Raw genomic sequence first — 17,084 nt, 5'->3', positions numbered from 1 at the left:
TCACCCAACATCAACTAAACTGAACCAAATTAATTCAAGCAAAGTATACATACTTAAATAAGTATGTATAAAAGAAAGAAACCTTTTGAGGTACTTATACCAACACTAGTACTTCAATTTTGTCAAATTAATAAGTAACACAATAACTCTTTCAAATCAGATTTTCACAGAGTAAGTAAAACAACTGTATCCCACTTTATGTAGAATGCACAGAAATAACAATACAAAAAAAACAAAATATTAACCTAACGAGACACTAACAAGAAATCCTACTCCCAATAAACTTATTATGTCGCATGGTTTAACTCGAAACATATCCACTGCACAATCACATTCGTTTAGCCTGTTAATACACCTACCTAAAGGTGTCAATCTACTATTGTTACACCATTTAAACAGGTAGTGCCTATTAAAGCGAATAAACGGAACACGTATGGCTACGTTCTTTAAAGTACATTCAATTACCCCATTAACCATTTTATGGGCAAAGATAATCTCTTGTACAGTGCGCTTGACCTTGAGTGACTGCATCCTCCAAAAACAGCACTCTTGATTTCTTTCAAAGAAGAGATATTACAACGAAGACGCAGCATATAGAATAGCCGTTTCTGCACTATTACACCTTTCTCAACAACATTAGTTACTGAAACCGGACGGCAGTTATCGACGCAGTGAAAATCACTTTTCTTTGGCACAAATGAAATAAGTACACACTTCCAACTGGACGGGAACATTCCGGACTGCAGACTAATGTTAAAAATTCAGAATAAAACTGGAGCAACCAGATTAGAGATGTCTTTAATGATAAAAGGTGGCACTTTGTCAATAACAGCCGCAGAACAGAGACGCAGAGATTTGATGCAGAACTCAAGGTTCTCAATAGTCATCCCAAAATCCCAAAATCAATCTCCAAACTTCCTGTTCATAAGATTTGTAGACAGATTGAAAATGCCTATCGAATTCTTCAGATAATCACGAACCGTCATCAATAGTCCGATTACCAACTTTAAGCGGGCGAACTTCACCAGAATCTTTTAATGCTGACTTCACGCAACGAAATAAGTTCTCTGGTTTCTTCATAAGGTCATTTTCAGCCAATCTGGCCCTTTCTAAACAATCAGCTCTGAAGAGAGTTTTAATATTACTACGCAACTCAGAAAATTTTTGATAGTAGATCATAATGCTGGGTTTTTTAATATTTTTTATGAGAAAAATGCTTTTGACACTTAATCAGGCTAGATGAAAACCAACTCGGAAACCTTTTAGACCTTGGTCTACGTAGAGGAATATGCCTGTCTATAAATGAGAAAAGAATGTTGTTAAAAACAGACAGCAGCGACAACATTATGTGACTGATAAAAATCATTCCAGTCAATCCCATCTACAGACTAATATAAACCAAGATAGTCACTTTACTGAAATTTAAGAATTCAGTAGTACCATTACAGAATACTACATCACTGACAGGGATATTAATAGAAAGCGTATCATGCTGCATGACAGGAAGGACAAGATGGTCAGCCTCTAAATTTACATCAACAGCACCATTAGATAAAACAAAATCTAAAATGGATGAGCCATCGACAGGTAAATGAGATTATACTGATGTAAATTTAAGTCATCCATAAAATTAAATAAAATGTCGGCCTTCTTCTTTGCATAAAAGTGAGCGTTATTACTAACAGTTCTATTTTTCCATTCAATATTTGGGGCAAGCCTTCAATAATAACCACATAATAAACACTAATGTCAATTTTACTAGCCAGGCTATCAAAATAAACAGACATAATCTCAAACCTAGTAGCAGGACTAAAATAGTGATTACCAAGCAGAAGATTGACTCCGCAACGCAACCGTATTTCAATCCAGACGCATTTGTCCAAGCTTTCCAGATCAGGACGTCTGAAGGAAAGGATAAAAGAGTGAACGGCAAATACTGACCCACCACCATATTGATCTTGCCCGATTTAAGGGAGTCACGATCAGCCATGTAAATGTTAAAAACGTATGGAAAATATTCAGAATTCAGGGAGGTGTGATTAAAATCTGATACCTTAACAACGATAATGTCATAAGGACTTTTAGCAGCAGACACAAAAAAATCACAAGCTTTGGTGTTAAAACCCTTAATATTCTGATATATTATGCTTAAATTATTTTTCTTCCCCATCATAATGCTGATCATAAACCTCCTGTGCTCTGAAAGCACAGAGGTTTGTGCCTCCAGGCACAAACATCTGTTCAGATTTCAACTGTCGGTAAAGAGAGATTACCAAAACACCAGAAGGTCAAGTTTCAGAAGACATTACAGTTATCAAAGTGCACCTCAGGAACAGCAAGATGAAATGAACTGTTCAGATGATGTGAACCCTATTCATATCTGAGTCATGATCTATATTGTTTAGGTTTTCAACCGCAATAAATAATTTGTTCATGAAAACTTCACAATGACATTTAGAGACACGTTCAGTATTCACTTCTCCGTCTCTGATATTTCTAACAATTTGGACCGAAAATAGACGACAAAGAAGAGGAAACAGAAGGATCAGAAGTTGCAGTTAAAAGTGTTACCAACACCATTGGTGTGCTGTCATTAATATTAATTCCCCCACCAACACGTGTGTTGTCATTCTTTAGAAATCCTACTGCAACTATCGCAAAGATATTTACTTACATCATCCAGCATGTAGATATCAAACTCATCACTGCCTACATGAACACAATCCCGATGAAATATCCTAGCCCAGGGCCCTTTTCAAGGTAGACGTTTCTGTTTCCCAAAGAAGAGCTTACCGCATTTACCAATTCCACAAATAATTTTGAAGGGAGCCATCACGTCAATATTCCAGACACAAAATCAAACCAAATTAAAATCTACATCAAAAAATAAAAATTCTTGTGCCATCAGTGGGCGTATCTGTTCAAAGAAAAAAGAAAAAGAAGAAAACTCAGCCTCTGGTGGAAGGTGAGATAAGGGTATTGCTTCCCTGACCTGCCAGAGGATCGACAAAGAGTTTGACCTCACGACCTAGTTACTGAGGAAAATAGATTGTAAAAAATTACCAACAATAAAAGATGGAATTTCAGAAAAAGTAATGAGATGAAAAGGTCAAACCTTCAGACACGTTGGTGCATTTAGCCAGACTGGGAAAAAAGCTAATCAACTAGTCCTGTGGTTCTCAACCTGGGGGGTGCGCAAGAAGAATTCAAGGGAGGCGTGAGTATATTTAAAAAATATATAAAAAAGTAAAAATATAATTTATTCAGTTTTGCGGTCGCATGTTTATTTTAAAAATTATCGTAGATTTTTGTACGTTGCACTCGAACACACGATTATTGTAATAAACGATAATTGTCGTACATCTGGGAACGTAAGTGTCTGGGAACACTCTAAGAACGTGAGAACGGTTACTCGCTGAGCTGCTTTCCTTTTGTTATCCTTACTCCAGCATCATGCATATCAGTGTCATCAGTCGTACCAGTGTCGTCAGTCGTTTGATTTGTCTCTGCGTGTGAGCATAGCTGTAAGCCGCCATTTTTGTTGTGATTCTTGACCCCTTCTCTCTCTTTCTTTTTCCTGTTTAGCCTCCGGTAACTACCGTTTAGATAATTCTTCAGAGGATGATATGTATGAGGGTAAATGAAGTGTAGTCTTGTACATTCTCAGTTCGACCATTCCTGAAATGTGTGGTTAATTGAAAGCCAACCACCAAAGAACACCGGTATCCACGATCTAGTATTCATATCCGTGTAAAAATAACTGGCTTTACTAGGACTTGAATGCTGTAACTCTCGACTTTCCAGATCAGCTGATTTGGGAAGACGCGTTTACTAGACCGGTTCACCCACTAGATGGGTTGATTCTTGACCCCTTACGTTTTAAACGCATTAAAAAGTAAGCGTGATAGATGTTTACTTAAGGGGTCGAATCAGAGTTGAAAAGAGAAGAATCGAAGGAGTCGAATAAGAGTTGAAAAGAAAAGAATCGAAGACATTTAGTATGTATGCATCAGTTGAGTCGAACAGCAGTATGAAGAGATGAACCGCTAAACTTGGCTGAAGAAGAGAAAAAGAGCATGCGCATTAGAGTTTACAGCTCTGGTAGTGGTGGGAAGAAGAAGAATCATTGAATCGGACGGATGATTCTTTTTTACGAATCCTTTCTGAGAATCGAATCGAAAGAATCGATTCCTGAAAAAGAATAGTTTATCCCACCACTAGTTACTGGTATTCCTTAGTATTGTGGCATCAGGAAGGGCACCAGCCAGATCATTATCCAAAGGGTAGAAAAACTGGAGAAGTAGCATACTAATCCCATACATTTTCCTATATTTCCTTCATTTTCTCATTTTATGCAGAGAAAAGAATTTTTAATGATAAATTTTCACTTTAATTTTATTTCCAAAAAAAAATCTATTAACAACCATGTAAATTTTTAATTTCAAAGTGTACACAAATTTGAATGTATTATTGTAATTAAAGTTCATTTACAAATAAGATAGTAACTTTTAAATATTTGTTTTCATTGTATTTTTATTAGACATTTATTTTCTAAGCTCTAAGTCAATCCATCAGATGCTCTGTTTAATATTACAAATAATATAAAAGCTATGATGAGTATGACACTCATCACAAACCTGAATCACTGTTAATGTGCAACTGAATATGAATATAGTTATCAGTAATTGCAATGGAATTGTACAAAAATGTGTTTCAACATGATATTAATTAAACTAATTATAAATTTGATTTATTGTTATTTTTAAACAACTATTTTATCATAAAATAATTAAATAAAAATAAGTAAATATTTGTTCACTTAATAGCAAAATGAATTTTATAATACAGATTAAAATTTTATTGTACCGAGTGGTTTATTAAATATTTATGTGATAATCAAAAAAATATTGTTTATTTATCATCATAAATCAACTATTTTCTCATTAAACATAACATTTTAAAAATATTGTAACTAATAAATTATTAAATTAATTCTCTTGCCTTTGAAAGATGAACTTTATGATTATGCACCTTTGTCTTGTTTATTTAACTTACTTATGTTCCATTGTAAGTATATTCAGTTTTAAATACAAAATGCTTTACAGTTTGCTTTTTAAATTTTTATAATATTATTGTTAATACTAATATAGTTTCCTTTTTGTAAACTGAGATATATCTGAAATGTAGTTATTATGGTTATATTTATTAATTTTTTATTAGCATTATAAAACACAATTGTACTGGGTAAATTTGAAATCCAGTTGACCAGTCAAAAGTTACAAAATTGATTACCTTAAATTCAGAATTGTAAACATAAAATTGTAGGTCATGCAACCACACACACACATGCAGGTGCATGTATGCATATATAAATAAATAAAATCTAGTAGTAAATTGCACCCTAGAAAATAAAAATTAAATTTTCCAATAGTTGTTTTAGTACTTTGACAGAGATCGCTGCTTTATCAAGTGCCCTATCAAAATATTTCATGGAATTAAAAAAATATAAATAAAATATTCAAAATAAAGTGTGTGCGTGTGTGTGTGTGTGCACCAGTGTACATATACAGAATTTAATTAAAATCTCTGAAAGAGCTATAAAAAACTTTAAATAGGGAACTTCATTTATTTTTCCTTCAACATTAAAATTACAGTATTGCCATTTTTTTCATTTCATTGGGCAACCTCTTTTTTAAATGAAGATACCTAATTTTTTCAATAAAAAACATCATTTTAATACTTCTTAATTTTATTTATTTTCCCCTAAATACTAGAGTTAACCCAGATCTCCAATTTACCTAGCTAGGTGTATACTTTTAATGCAGGTTTACAGCACTGCAAAATTGTTTTAGTGGAAGATTTATTGGTAATATTCCACTTTCTAGTTAACTTTCATAAAAAGGAATTAGTACTTATGTAGTTTCATATTACTTTAAATGATCAACCTATATTTATATTTATAAATTAATTAGTTATAAATTATTAGTTAATTACAAATAGTTAGTTATAAATTATTAGTTATAAATAAACTAGCAGCCTGTCTAGCCAGAACCTGGACTCTCAGCGCCCCGGTCAGCCTAGACAAATTCCAGGGCCAACTCATGGGTTCCATGGGACCTCCCACGACCAAGGGGCCTACCCTAGAGCCACAGAGCTTGATTCGCTCACCATTCCCAAATTGCCAGTGGGTCCGGCACCCTGGACACCTGCAGAGCTTGCTTCAGTTGCCATTCCCATCTACCCATAGAGCTCCACCCCCTGGACCCCGCACTATACGTTATCCCCATAGGTGTAAGAATAATACTGATAAATAATAATTAAGTACTCAGGAATAATCGTAATTATGGTAACTAAAGTACACACACCTTTTATGACAAAAAATTCATAACTTATTTCTTTGCCATGTTGGCAGAATTATAATAATGAAGTAAAAGGATTATTCTATTTTTTCCTAATGAATATCTTTAATTAACAACTTCACCATCCTTGGGGTTGAAGAAATAATAAATATTTTTAATATCTTAATCTTCAAGGGAGTTAGGGCCTTGGTTGATGTATTAAAACCTTCCCTGGTATAACACAAATATATCCTGCAAATTTTAAAGTAATCGGTAAGTTGGTTCTTGTATGATGCGAAAACAAATAAACCGACAGATTTTATATATATATATACATCTCCGAATAACCATGATCTGTTAGATTGAGAGAGTACCTGATGCATGCAAAAGTTAGCCTTCAACCTACTAACAAATATCCTGCTTGAATTTTGAAAATCAGATGATTGTTTGCAGCGATATTAAAAGAGCATTCCATTCCACCTCCCAATACAACACCCCAGGGAATCCTGTTTATTACCAGTTAATGGTATTGATTGGTCTAGCCTCCCTCAAGGTGCTCGTATACCTCACCACTCTAGCATCATACACAGTCCCAAGGGTACTGCATGTGAGGCTATTGCATTATTGTTAAACAGAAATTTTGTAAATTTATTTAATATTATCTTATTTAATGTAAATTTAATTCAATAATTTTTTTAACGCTATTCATTCAATTGATTTGAATCATTCAGTTCAAACTCAACTCACACAGTGATAGGCTCACAGTTCATTCAATTTTGTGTTTCATCAGCAGATCTCCACTACTACATATGCCAAGAAACATGGGAAAAAATTTGATTGCAATTGATTGAGTAGTTTTTTGTTTTTTTTGGACAAACGAAAACCCTCTTCCTCTTTGTACAATAGTTTAGATAATGTATAATACATAATAAAAAAATGGTGTAATTATAATACAATAAAACATATTTTTAATTTTATAAGGTAATAAAAAATTTCAGGTTAATCTAGATTAACTTGAAATTTTTAGGTAACTTTCCAATTTATAATAATATATTAATTTTAAAAAAGTTAAATAATTTAAACATCAAATATTTATTTTACTGGTTCTATTGAAAATGTTCTACTCTACATGTACTTTGATTTATGTAGAAATTTATGGGAGAAATAATTAATTCGCTTTACAGTTCTGTTTTTCAAGTTTATTTCTTTTAATAAAAATTAGTTTAATTATTTTTGAAACGTATTATCCATTTTATGGAAACTGAAAGAAAGACCGAGAGGTAGACTGAATGATTTCTTCTTTATAATATTATCTATTGATAATATCTTCAATTTATTGATATCATCAATAAATTGAAGATAATGATCTTGATAATGATCTCTTTTGATTAGAAAGAAATTTTTGAATGGTTCAGAAATGACTGAAAAATCTATTCAAAGCCTTTGCATCATTATAACTCTGATCAGAGCTAAGAAGACAGAAAATCATTAAATTTTCATCCCTTTGAAAATAAATTAATGCTTTGTTGGTATATTATTTTGAACTAAATCCATGATTTAAAATTTAATAAAATTAGATGCTATACTTTTAAAAATATTTTACTCAGAAAAAGTTGTTATTTATTTACTTTTTTTCAGATTGGATCGATACAAAGTATATGTGATAAAACATTTACTTGTGCTGATTGGGGAACAGCACAAATTTGTGTCCCTGACCTCAGTGGGGGTTATAAAATGGTCGCCCAAGTGCGTTGCCCTTTAATAATGCCATTCTGTAACAAAAAATCTGGAACTTGTGTACCTTTTAGCGGCGATTGGGGGGAAATTAATGTTGAAAATGATAATTTCATTTGTATGAAGGATGGAGTTTTCCCAGATGCAGAAAACTGCAACACATTTCATATTTGTGAAAACAATAAAGCACAGACTTATCAATGTGCTACTAAAGGTTTTTTTTATAATTCCTTATCACACACATGTGAAAAAGGTATTTCCTGTCAAACACTCAATAATAAGTGTGTTCAAGAAGATGCTTATAAAGTACCTTTCCCAAATGACCTAAGATTTTTTGCATATTGTTATCACCAGAAACCGAGATTTGTCAATAAATGTGATGGAGATGATCTGTTCGATATTCATTTTCAAGAATGTAAACCTCTTTGCATAAAGGAAGGAAAGTTAATAGATTCCAAAAATCAGTCTAGATTCCATTTATGTTCAATAGTAAAAGACTCAAGAGGGAAAGAAAGCTATATGCTTTCTACATTAGATTGTCCTCCTGAAACAATTTTTAATAAACTAGCTGATGGGTGTGTAAATTTCAATAGTTATCAAACTTCAAAATATTTAGAGAAATCTACAATATCAAGTTCATTAATAACTGATTTATATTCCAAAATATTTGGAATACTTAATGCAATTAAAAATGATTTGAACACAATAAAAAATAATGAAAGAAATGTCTCCAGTACAATGTGAAGAATGAAAATATTTAATAAATTTGTTAACAGTTGTTTACATCATGCAGTAACAGCTACAATTACTATAATCACCAATCTTCAATTTTTGACCAATTTCCTGGATTGATCTAGTCAAAATAAAGAATAAAATACAGAAAAACCACTAAAATTGTAAGTCAGGCAATAAGTTAATATCAGCGGTGAGCAAAGTCATCGACAAGTAACTCCTAAAAGCAAAAAAAAAAAAAACATAAGTAACAAAATAAATAGAAATAGATTCTAAATATTTACTTTTTGCATTGGCCTGATGCAAAAGTCAAGTTTAGCATAAACTTGATTTTTACAAGAAATAGCTGTCATTTGTGCCTTTGTTATAGAGTCTAATGAATAGATAAATTACTTTATGCATTGTCAGAAACCATAAGTTCTAATTAATAAAATATTTTTAGGGTTATCTATTAAGTTATTATTAGTTAGTATCAGTATCCTTGATTTTTCTTCTTGAAAAATTAAAGTTCAAGTTTATGATAGGTGGCACAGAATTCAGCAGTCATGAATCAACATGTGTTATTAAAAAATTTCATTTTATTTATTAATAAATGAATTTGTTTCCAAAATTTTCCACTGAATGAAATATGAGTGTATTTATTGAAAAGTAGATTTTTATTCACAGAAGTTTATATATTGGCTAACTAATGAGGATCTTATCTTTAATCTAGATGATTTCAATCGTTTAGATTTGTTGAAGGTTTTATAGAACTGCTCTTAGTAACATTGAAGGACCATTTTTGTAAAAATTTCCTTTTTGATGTTGAAATGTTACTTTGTATTCATTCTAGAAATTAACATTGAATGTTAATGAACATTAATGTTCAATGCCCAATTTTAAACTGATTTAGTGTTTTTTTGTTAGTCTTCTTTATATTCTTTTGAAATTGTACTTTAATGTTAACTTTTACAAGTCCAGTTTTTTTACTACTAAGTGGGATTAAGTATTTTTATATTACGTCTATTTTTTGTTTTGTTTTATAGTTAATAATAAGAATTACATATAACTATACATTTTATTCATCCATGTAGATTGTAAAATGATAAAACATAATTTGGCATTTTCTAGAAATTTTGCTAAAATATGTAAAGATATATTTTGATTGAAAACATCATACATGTAAATTTGATAGTCCATGTACAATATTAAATAAAAAATGTTTTTTTTTTCAAGAAAATTGTTCAATCTTTTATACAGATTAGCATCATACCTCATGTATTATGATCATATCAACCATAATATCATGCTTTTTGAACAGAAGATATTATACTTATAAGTACAAAAAATAGATTATTCTTCAGTGACAATTATAGTAAACCTGATACTGAAAAATTTGATATAAAAGACAATGGATATAGTTTAAAAATGTCTTCTACCCTGAACTGCAAGATTGTCAATTCCATATCTTATACATGTGGTAGGCTACTGCAAATTTCTATCACATGGGCAAGTAACAAAATTATTATTGAAAGTAACGTAATTTTTCTTAAAAAAATCCTAAAAGTGTATTGTGATTTCTTTCAATAAATTCATTTGAAAATTTGACTGAGATAAAATTTATTGATGTACTTCACTATCAAATTTTATGGGGTTAGTATCCCAAATTTTAAGTTGTTTTTTTTTTAAAGAAAATGTTTTTACATCTATAACTTTTACTATTCATTACATTCTTAAGACAGTGTTATTTTTTAAATTAAATTGTAATTGTTGGACTAGCACAACTTGTAGGTTATTTGTTGAAGGTTCTTTACATTTTCAAAGATATCCTTTTTCTTGTAAATTTGTGTGAGATATTAGTTACCTTATTCATAATGTGGACCAATATTGTATCATACATGAAACATTGTTTTCAAATTGCTGGAAAAAAGACTGCAAGAATATATATAGCACATCCTGTACAAGTGCCACAACTCAAAAACTACTAATTTTTCAGGAACGTAAAAATTAAATTTTATATAACTACTAAGTTGAAAACTAGGTATTTATTTATTTGAGCAACAAGTTAATGTTTGTTTTGTATTGTGATAGTATATTGTCTAATCTATGAAAAGAGCTAAAAAAAATTGCATATAAATGATTTAATGTTTAATAAAAGAGGATTTAAATCAACATCTTCCTTACTTATTACACTCTTCTTCGGAATTCATTACAGATTATTTAAGTTATGACTTTTATAGTTTTAGTCACTGTGCTGTGGTAGAGTGGGAATCTGTTGTTTGCTTTCATGTCCTCTCCGATGAACACATAAAGCCATAAAAATTAATTCAACACTTGGAAACTAAACATCCAGATCATAAAAGCAAATCCTTGGAATTATTCAAAGAAAATTATACACTTTGAGAAATAAACAAGCTTCTATTTGAAATTAAGTCATACTGATAAAAGTACACTTGAAGCATCTCACCATGTTATCACATGGTGATAACTCTTAATATCTTAAGAGTAGCTAAGATGTCCAAACCCCATACAACTGCAGAAAACATCTTACTATCTGTTGCAATTGTCATGGTCAGTGTTTTAATAGTTGTGGAAGAAGCAAAAAAAATTGAAAAGAATTCTACTATGTAACAATACAGTAAAAAGGCAAATCGATGACAAAACTGTTGATGTTCACAATCAGATAATTCAGGAAGTGAATTCAAGTGAATTTTTTGGTATTAAATTTGATGAATCGCAGATGTGGCAAACATTTCTTGGTTCTTATGTTTTGTGAGATATGAATGCGGTAGGGACAGATCAATTAAAGGAAATATGTTGTTTTGTAGATCAACACCTAGTAATGCAACAAGACATTCTCTTTTTGATGTTTTTTATGAAGCTACTAAATAATAACAAAACTGGACAAAATGTTTTACAGTATGTAGTGAAGGTGTAAAGGTGAAAACAGGAAAAAACAGCAGATTTCTGAAAAAATTACAACTTTATATGGTATAAAGGGTGGAGTGAATGTAATGCTTCCTTCACAGACATGCTCTTGCCACAAAAAATATGCTGGAAAATCTCAAATTTTTTGCAAAACTATAAAAATTGTTAATTTTATTAAAATTCAGCCATTACAGAATAAACTGTTTGCTAAATTATGTGATGGAAATGGATAAAATGAAAATATGTCTTCTTTTCCATACAGAAGTCAGATGTTTATCATGGGGGAAAATGTTAACCCGGTTATTAGAATTGAGATGAATTAATAATATTTTTCAAAAATAAGCAGACTCCATTTTCACTGTTTTTATAAAATAATGTGTAAGTACCTGTTGCTGTTGGCTGACTTAGATGATGTATTTTCATATTTAACTGACTTGAATGTGAATTTTCAAGGATGGGATAAAACATTTTATTAATGACAGATGAAGTTCATGCTTTCATTAAAAAACTTCATATCTGGATTATTCACTTTCATAGCAAAAATTTTAATGTTTCCATTCATTTCTGATTATATCGAGAGAAATTTTGATGTAGAAGACACTATTATTCACCACAAGTTGTATAGTATGAAGAAGCATTTGCATGAGCTAAAAATACATTTGGTGAAGGATAAAAATGATTTCTCGAAGAGATGGGTACTGAATCCATTTAGTGAAAACATTATTGCAGTTGCTAAGTTACCAATTGGGATTCACAACCAGCTCATCGAAATGTCTGCCAATAAAATGTTACAACTACAATTTACATTTAAAGATTTAGATAAGTTGTGGCTTGCTTGTCAAAGTGATTATGGCATTAGTTACTGAAGCATTGAAAATATTAATCCTTTTCCAAAAAATTAAATCCTGCCCTAAAAATTAAATATAGGTATTGCCTTTTATCACTTGAAAACAATTTGCTTTTGTGTGTTTCTAACATAGATCCAGGCATGGAGAAACTTTTAAATGAAAAACAAATGCAACCATCTCATTAATTTATTTTCTTTACATGTGTACTTTATAAATGCAAGTAAAATGTTTATAATTAATGATATTTTTTTCTCATATTTCATTATTGCTGTAAAGTTGTTGGCCAATTTTGCGACCACCCCTTTCATATCACCATGTCCTCCAGGTTGAGAAATGCTGGTATAGTACATATCCATTAAGGCCCATTGTGATACATAAAAATAACAAATATAAAGAAAATATATGAAGATAATATATGAATAAATCAGAATAAAATAAAATAAGAGTTTATAGGGATTAACTAAAATTGTTAGAGGAAATATCAGTTTGTGAATACATTAAACAAGGACCCAGAAAATTCAGATTTTTTTATTAGTAGTATTATTTAATGACACATCATCGCATTTTTGTTAAAGATATTTCAGTTTTTAAACAAATGATAGTAAAATCTTTTATATGAGGCAGTAGTTCATTGAAATTGACAATAGAAGCATGCAAACTGCCTTTCTTTCATGTAACAGAACTATACTTCAGGCTTTGTCATGGCTGAAGCATAGAAATACTACATGAAAATAACTTCAGCATTAATTATAATTATATATATATATATATATATACATATTTATACATAATTCGATCATATATATATATATAATTTAATCTATTTATTTGTTTCTTAATATAACTTATGCCTTATTGATGATTCATATTAAAGATCACCAGTTAATAATCTGACTTTTATATATCCTGAAAAATCATTCTGACCTTTTGCAGAAACCCCAAGGGATATGTTTGAAACAAATTATACAGAGTATTGACTAAACTTTTTAAAAATGTGTAATGAAGTTGTAATTTTCTCTAAATGTTTTGACATAGCATAAAAAATCTGTTTGAATGAGGATCGTGTACTGTCTGATACGAATGTGAGTATACTGGTACATCACATCTAGTACTAGATGTATCTGGAGAACATATAGCATGAGCAAAGAATATAATATTCATTATAATCATTATAATAAAGTCAGAATGTAGTAACAGTTAATGTCATAATTGCTATAGAATGGCACTATGTTAATTATTGCCAAATACTTCGTTGTATTCACCCACAATCATTGTTCAATGTAATTTTTTTAATCTGAAATAATTGAGAGGCTTTGTCAGAAACCTATTTTGTCCAAAAATAAAATTTTACAGGAGAATAGAAAATCAATGTAACATTGTTTGTATTCAGTATCTTGAACTCATAAATTTTGATACGTTTGTATTAGCTTAATAAATTTTGGGTAAGAACTGCAATGAATAATAATATCAGAACAGCTAATAAAAAAATAAAAAATGTTTGGACAAAGTAAGTTTTTGCTGAATTTTGACAAAACTCACATATAACACTGACATGTGATGAAATAAAACTACAACAAACATCTGCAAAAAATTCAGTGTTCAGTAGTTCAGAAAAAAAAATTAAGAATGTTAAGTGACTTTTACTATTTGTGGTTATTATTATTAATAAAAATACAGTTTTGTAAATTAGAATACAGTCATGTAAAAATGATGATACCAAAAAACTAAAACATATTTCTCAGATTTCCATTGTTACAGTTACAGTTTACTTGGCTTGACAGCAGTAAAATGAAATAATAAAACTAAAATATAATAATAAAACAGTGGAAAACTACTAATAACAGAAAATATTCAAAAATAGAAAGTAATAGGAAATATTTTAAATTATTTTACACATTACATCCATTGCTATTATTATCAATATCTAAATCAAAATTATTGATGTCTTCACTGAGTACTTTCTGATTCACACTGTGACCTGCAAATATTTTATTATAAAAATCAGGTTTTTCAGGGTCACTCAAATAGATTTTGCTGGTCTTTAAGTTTTGTTTGTGCTATTATTAGAGGTTCTATGCACAAAGAATGAAATATCAACTCCTATGTAAACCTTTTATGATTCCTCAAAATACTTGTGTACCAAGGACTACTGCACTGATGCCTGAATTTAACAAGTGGATCATCTTCAATAATTCTATGGATCAAAAGTTAATATCTTAATTTTTTGAGACGCAAAGGAGATTTAGGTGTTTCTGAAAAATACTCTTCTGCACTCATTTTTTGTATCTTTTATGTCATCATACTAAATTTTACCAAATGAAATGGAAATAACTTCTGCCTAGCACTTAAAATAATCTTATGCCAATCTTCTCCAACTTCAGATAGCAGTTTTCTTTTTTTTAATTTCAATTAATGAAAGATCTTGATTGTTTTGAAGGTAAGAGTGACTTCTTTCCAGGATTAGGTGTTATTTATTAAAATATTTTGCAAACAAGAACTACTATGTATAAAAACTGCACCAATGTCTAAACTTGTCCTGGACAAGTTGACTTTTTAAAGGAAAAACAATGAACAAAGTAGGTTTTGCAAAAATTGTTTTTTTTTGCAATAAATTTTGAAGGAATTAGATTTAAAAAAAATTAAACTCACTGATATGTAGATAAAAACAACAGGAAATTGAATTCATCTCATTTTTTGATTTAGGACAAAGTGGTTTTTGATAGAACTTCTTAAATTAATAATGCAGGAGTGTTCAAATTAAAAAAATAATCTGAACTGTGAATATTTTAAGTAATATAAATTAGGAGCTCAGTAAGACTACAGTGCGTAAATCCAATAAATTACTATTTTTTAAGATAAAAACATTATTAAGTTATATTAAATACACTTCATTTTAAGCAAACTTTCCTTTTTAGTTATGTTATACGCCAGCAGAAGGTTATGTTAAAGAAGGGCAATAAATCATAGCAGAGATGTCTCACTTTTACAGGAATAAAACTTTTCAATATTAATTGACTCGAGATGCACTATTAAAAGAATAAATAAAATAAAAGATTAGTGCCCATAAAATTTTTTCAACTTTTTAATAGGAAATACTTTTGGAAATTTTAAAGAGAGATTAAAATACTCCTATAATTATATTATTTTTTGAAAACAAAATTATTGATCAAGAAGGATTTTAGAAATGCAATTTTAAAATGAGAGAAATCTCTTTTATAGCTTAAATATTGACCTATAGTTTACTTTTAAAATTTTAATAAGAAATAACCTAGACACCTTATTGCCAGCCAGCTTCCCAACAGAAATTACATTTTTAAAATTCACATATTCAGAACGGACTTCAACAAAGTCTCTCAATGGAGGTTTTATAGAATGCAAAAAGGAGCTTGCATTTTAAGCAATCTGAATATTAAAATTATTAAAATACTCAAAATTACAAAAAATCACAATTTACACAAATTATTTTAAACGAATTAAATATTTTTAAGTTTCATAATTATTTTTGAATGCATTTGTCAATATTATTATGTACAGTATGCATACATGAGATTTTTTCATGCACTTTCATACCCACCTATTCAAATTTAAACATTTTTATTATTTTGTTTAGAAAGAATGCATTTTATTGTGTGCCATTTTGAAGTTAGCCAATTGTGTAAATAACCAGATAGTTGATAAGGATATAAAAGTAAAAACCATACTTTAGCAAGTATATATTTACTTTATGAATTTGTTTCATCAAAACTGTGAAGTTCAGAAACTTGTTTATGCACCTCTTATAACATAGAAACTGATTTTTTCTTCAAGAAAAAGAAATGTTTCTGGGTACTTATATGAATTAATAATAAAAATAAAAGAACAGAAGATGAAGAATTAAAAGAAGATTTTTTTCATTTTAGTATGTAACTTCTTTTTCTTTGTTATAATTAAAAATTTCAACTATTAACATAATATAATCTATTGGCAATATGTTAATAAGAGTTAGCAAAAAAAATTACATTAATAATTTTTATTGAATCTGTTTGAAAAGGTCGTCAAATAAATAATCTTATCGGACAAAGTAAAATGGTTATTTTGTTCTGTAAGAAAGTCAAGTCGGAATTTTCAGTGTCCAAAGACAAAGTTACATATAGTTTTACAATTTACTTGTGTAAACTAAAAGCCTAGTGTTTAATTTAAATGTTAAAGAAGATATTACCTTTTTATTTTAGGCATATGTTTCAGATTTCCTGTTAAAACCAAGGTTTTGGGAGTGACCCTTCTGTTGTACCCTAATTCTCTTCAATACCTGTGTAATACGTATGTCATTATTCGTGAAATTTTTTTAAACTTTCACACTTCTGTGGCTTTTAACTTGTACTGGGAAATACAGGATTGAAATAGCAAGATTAAATATTGTGTTTACATGGTAGTCTAATGCGATGATGATTTTGGCTATGTACAGTGTTCATGACGATGCATCAATACCCTATTATATAATCACTGAAAGTTTTTTCACTACTACTTTTTAAACAAAATGAATAAT

At 29.7% G+C, this 17,084-nt stretch overlaps 1 protein-coding gene across 1 annotated transcript; it reads left to right on the top strand.

The window, feature by feature from the left end:
- Positions 1 to 4,932: 4,932 nt before the first annotated feature.
- LOC142326807 (uncharacterized) lies at positions 4,933 to 10,389 on the top strand. Its single transcript, XM_075369524.1, has 2 exons — positions 4,933 to 5,067; positions 7,977 to 10,389. Exons 1-2 carry the CDS (start codon positions 5,011 to 5,013, stop codon positions 8,814 to 8,816), a joined length of 897 nt encoding a protein of 298 aa, XP_075225639.1. The 5' UTR covers positions 4,933 to 5,010; the 3' UTR covers positions 8,817 to 10,389.
- The last annotated feature ends 6,695 nt before the right edge of the window (positions 10,390 to 17,084 follow it).

The sequence above is a fragment of the Lycorma delicatula genome, chromosome 1 (genome assembly GCF_047948215.1).
Source record: "Lycorma delicatula isolate Av1 chromosome 1, ASM4794821v1, whole genome shotgun sequence".
Taxonomy (NCBI): Eukaryota; Metazoa; Arthropoda; class Insecta; order Hemiptera; family Fulgoridae; genus Lycorma; species Lycorma delicatula.
Note: the sequence above shows the minus strand (reverse complement) of the source record. Positions and strands in the feature narration are given on the sequence as shown.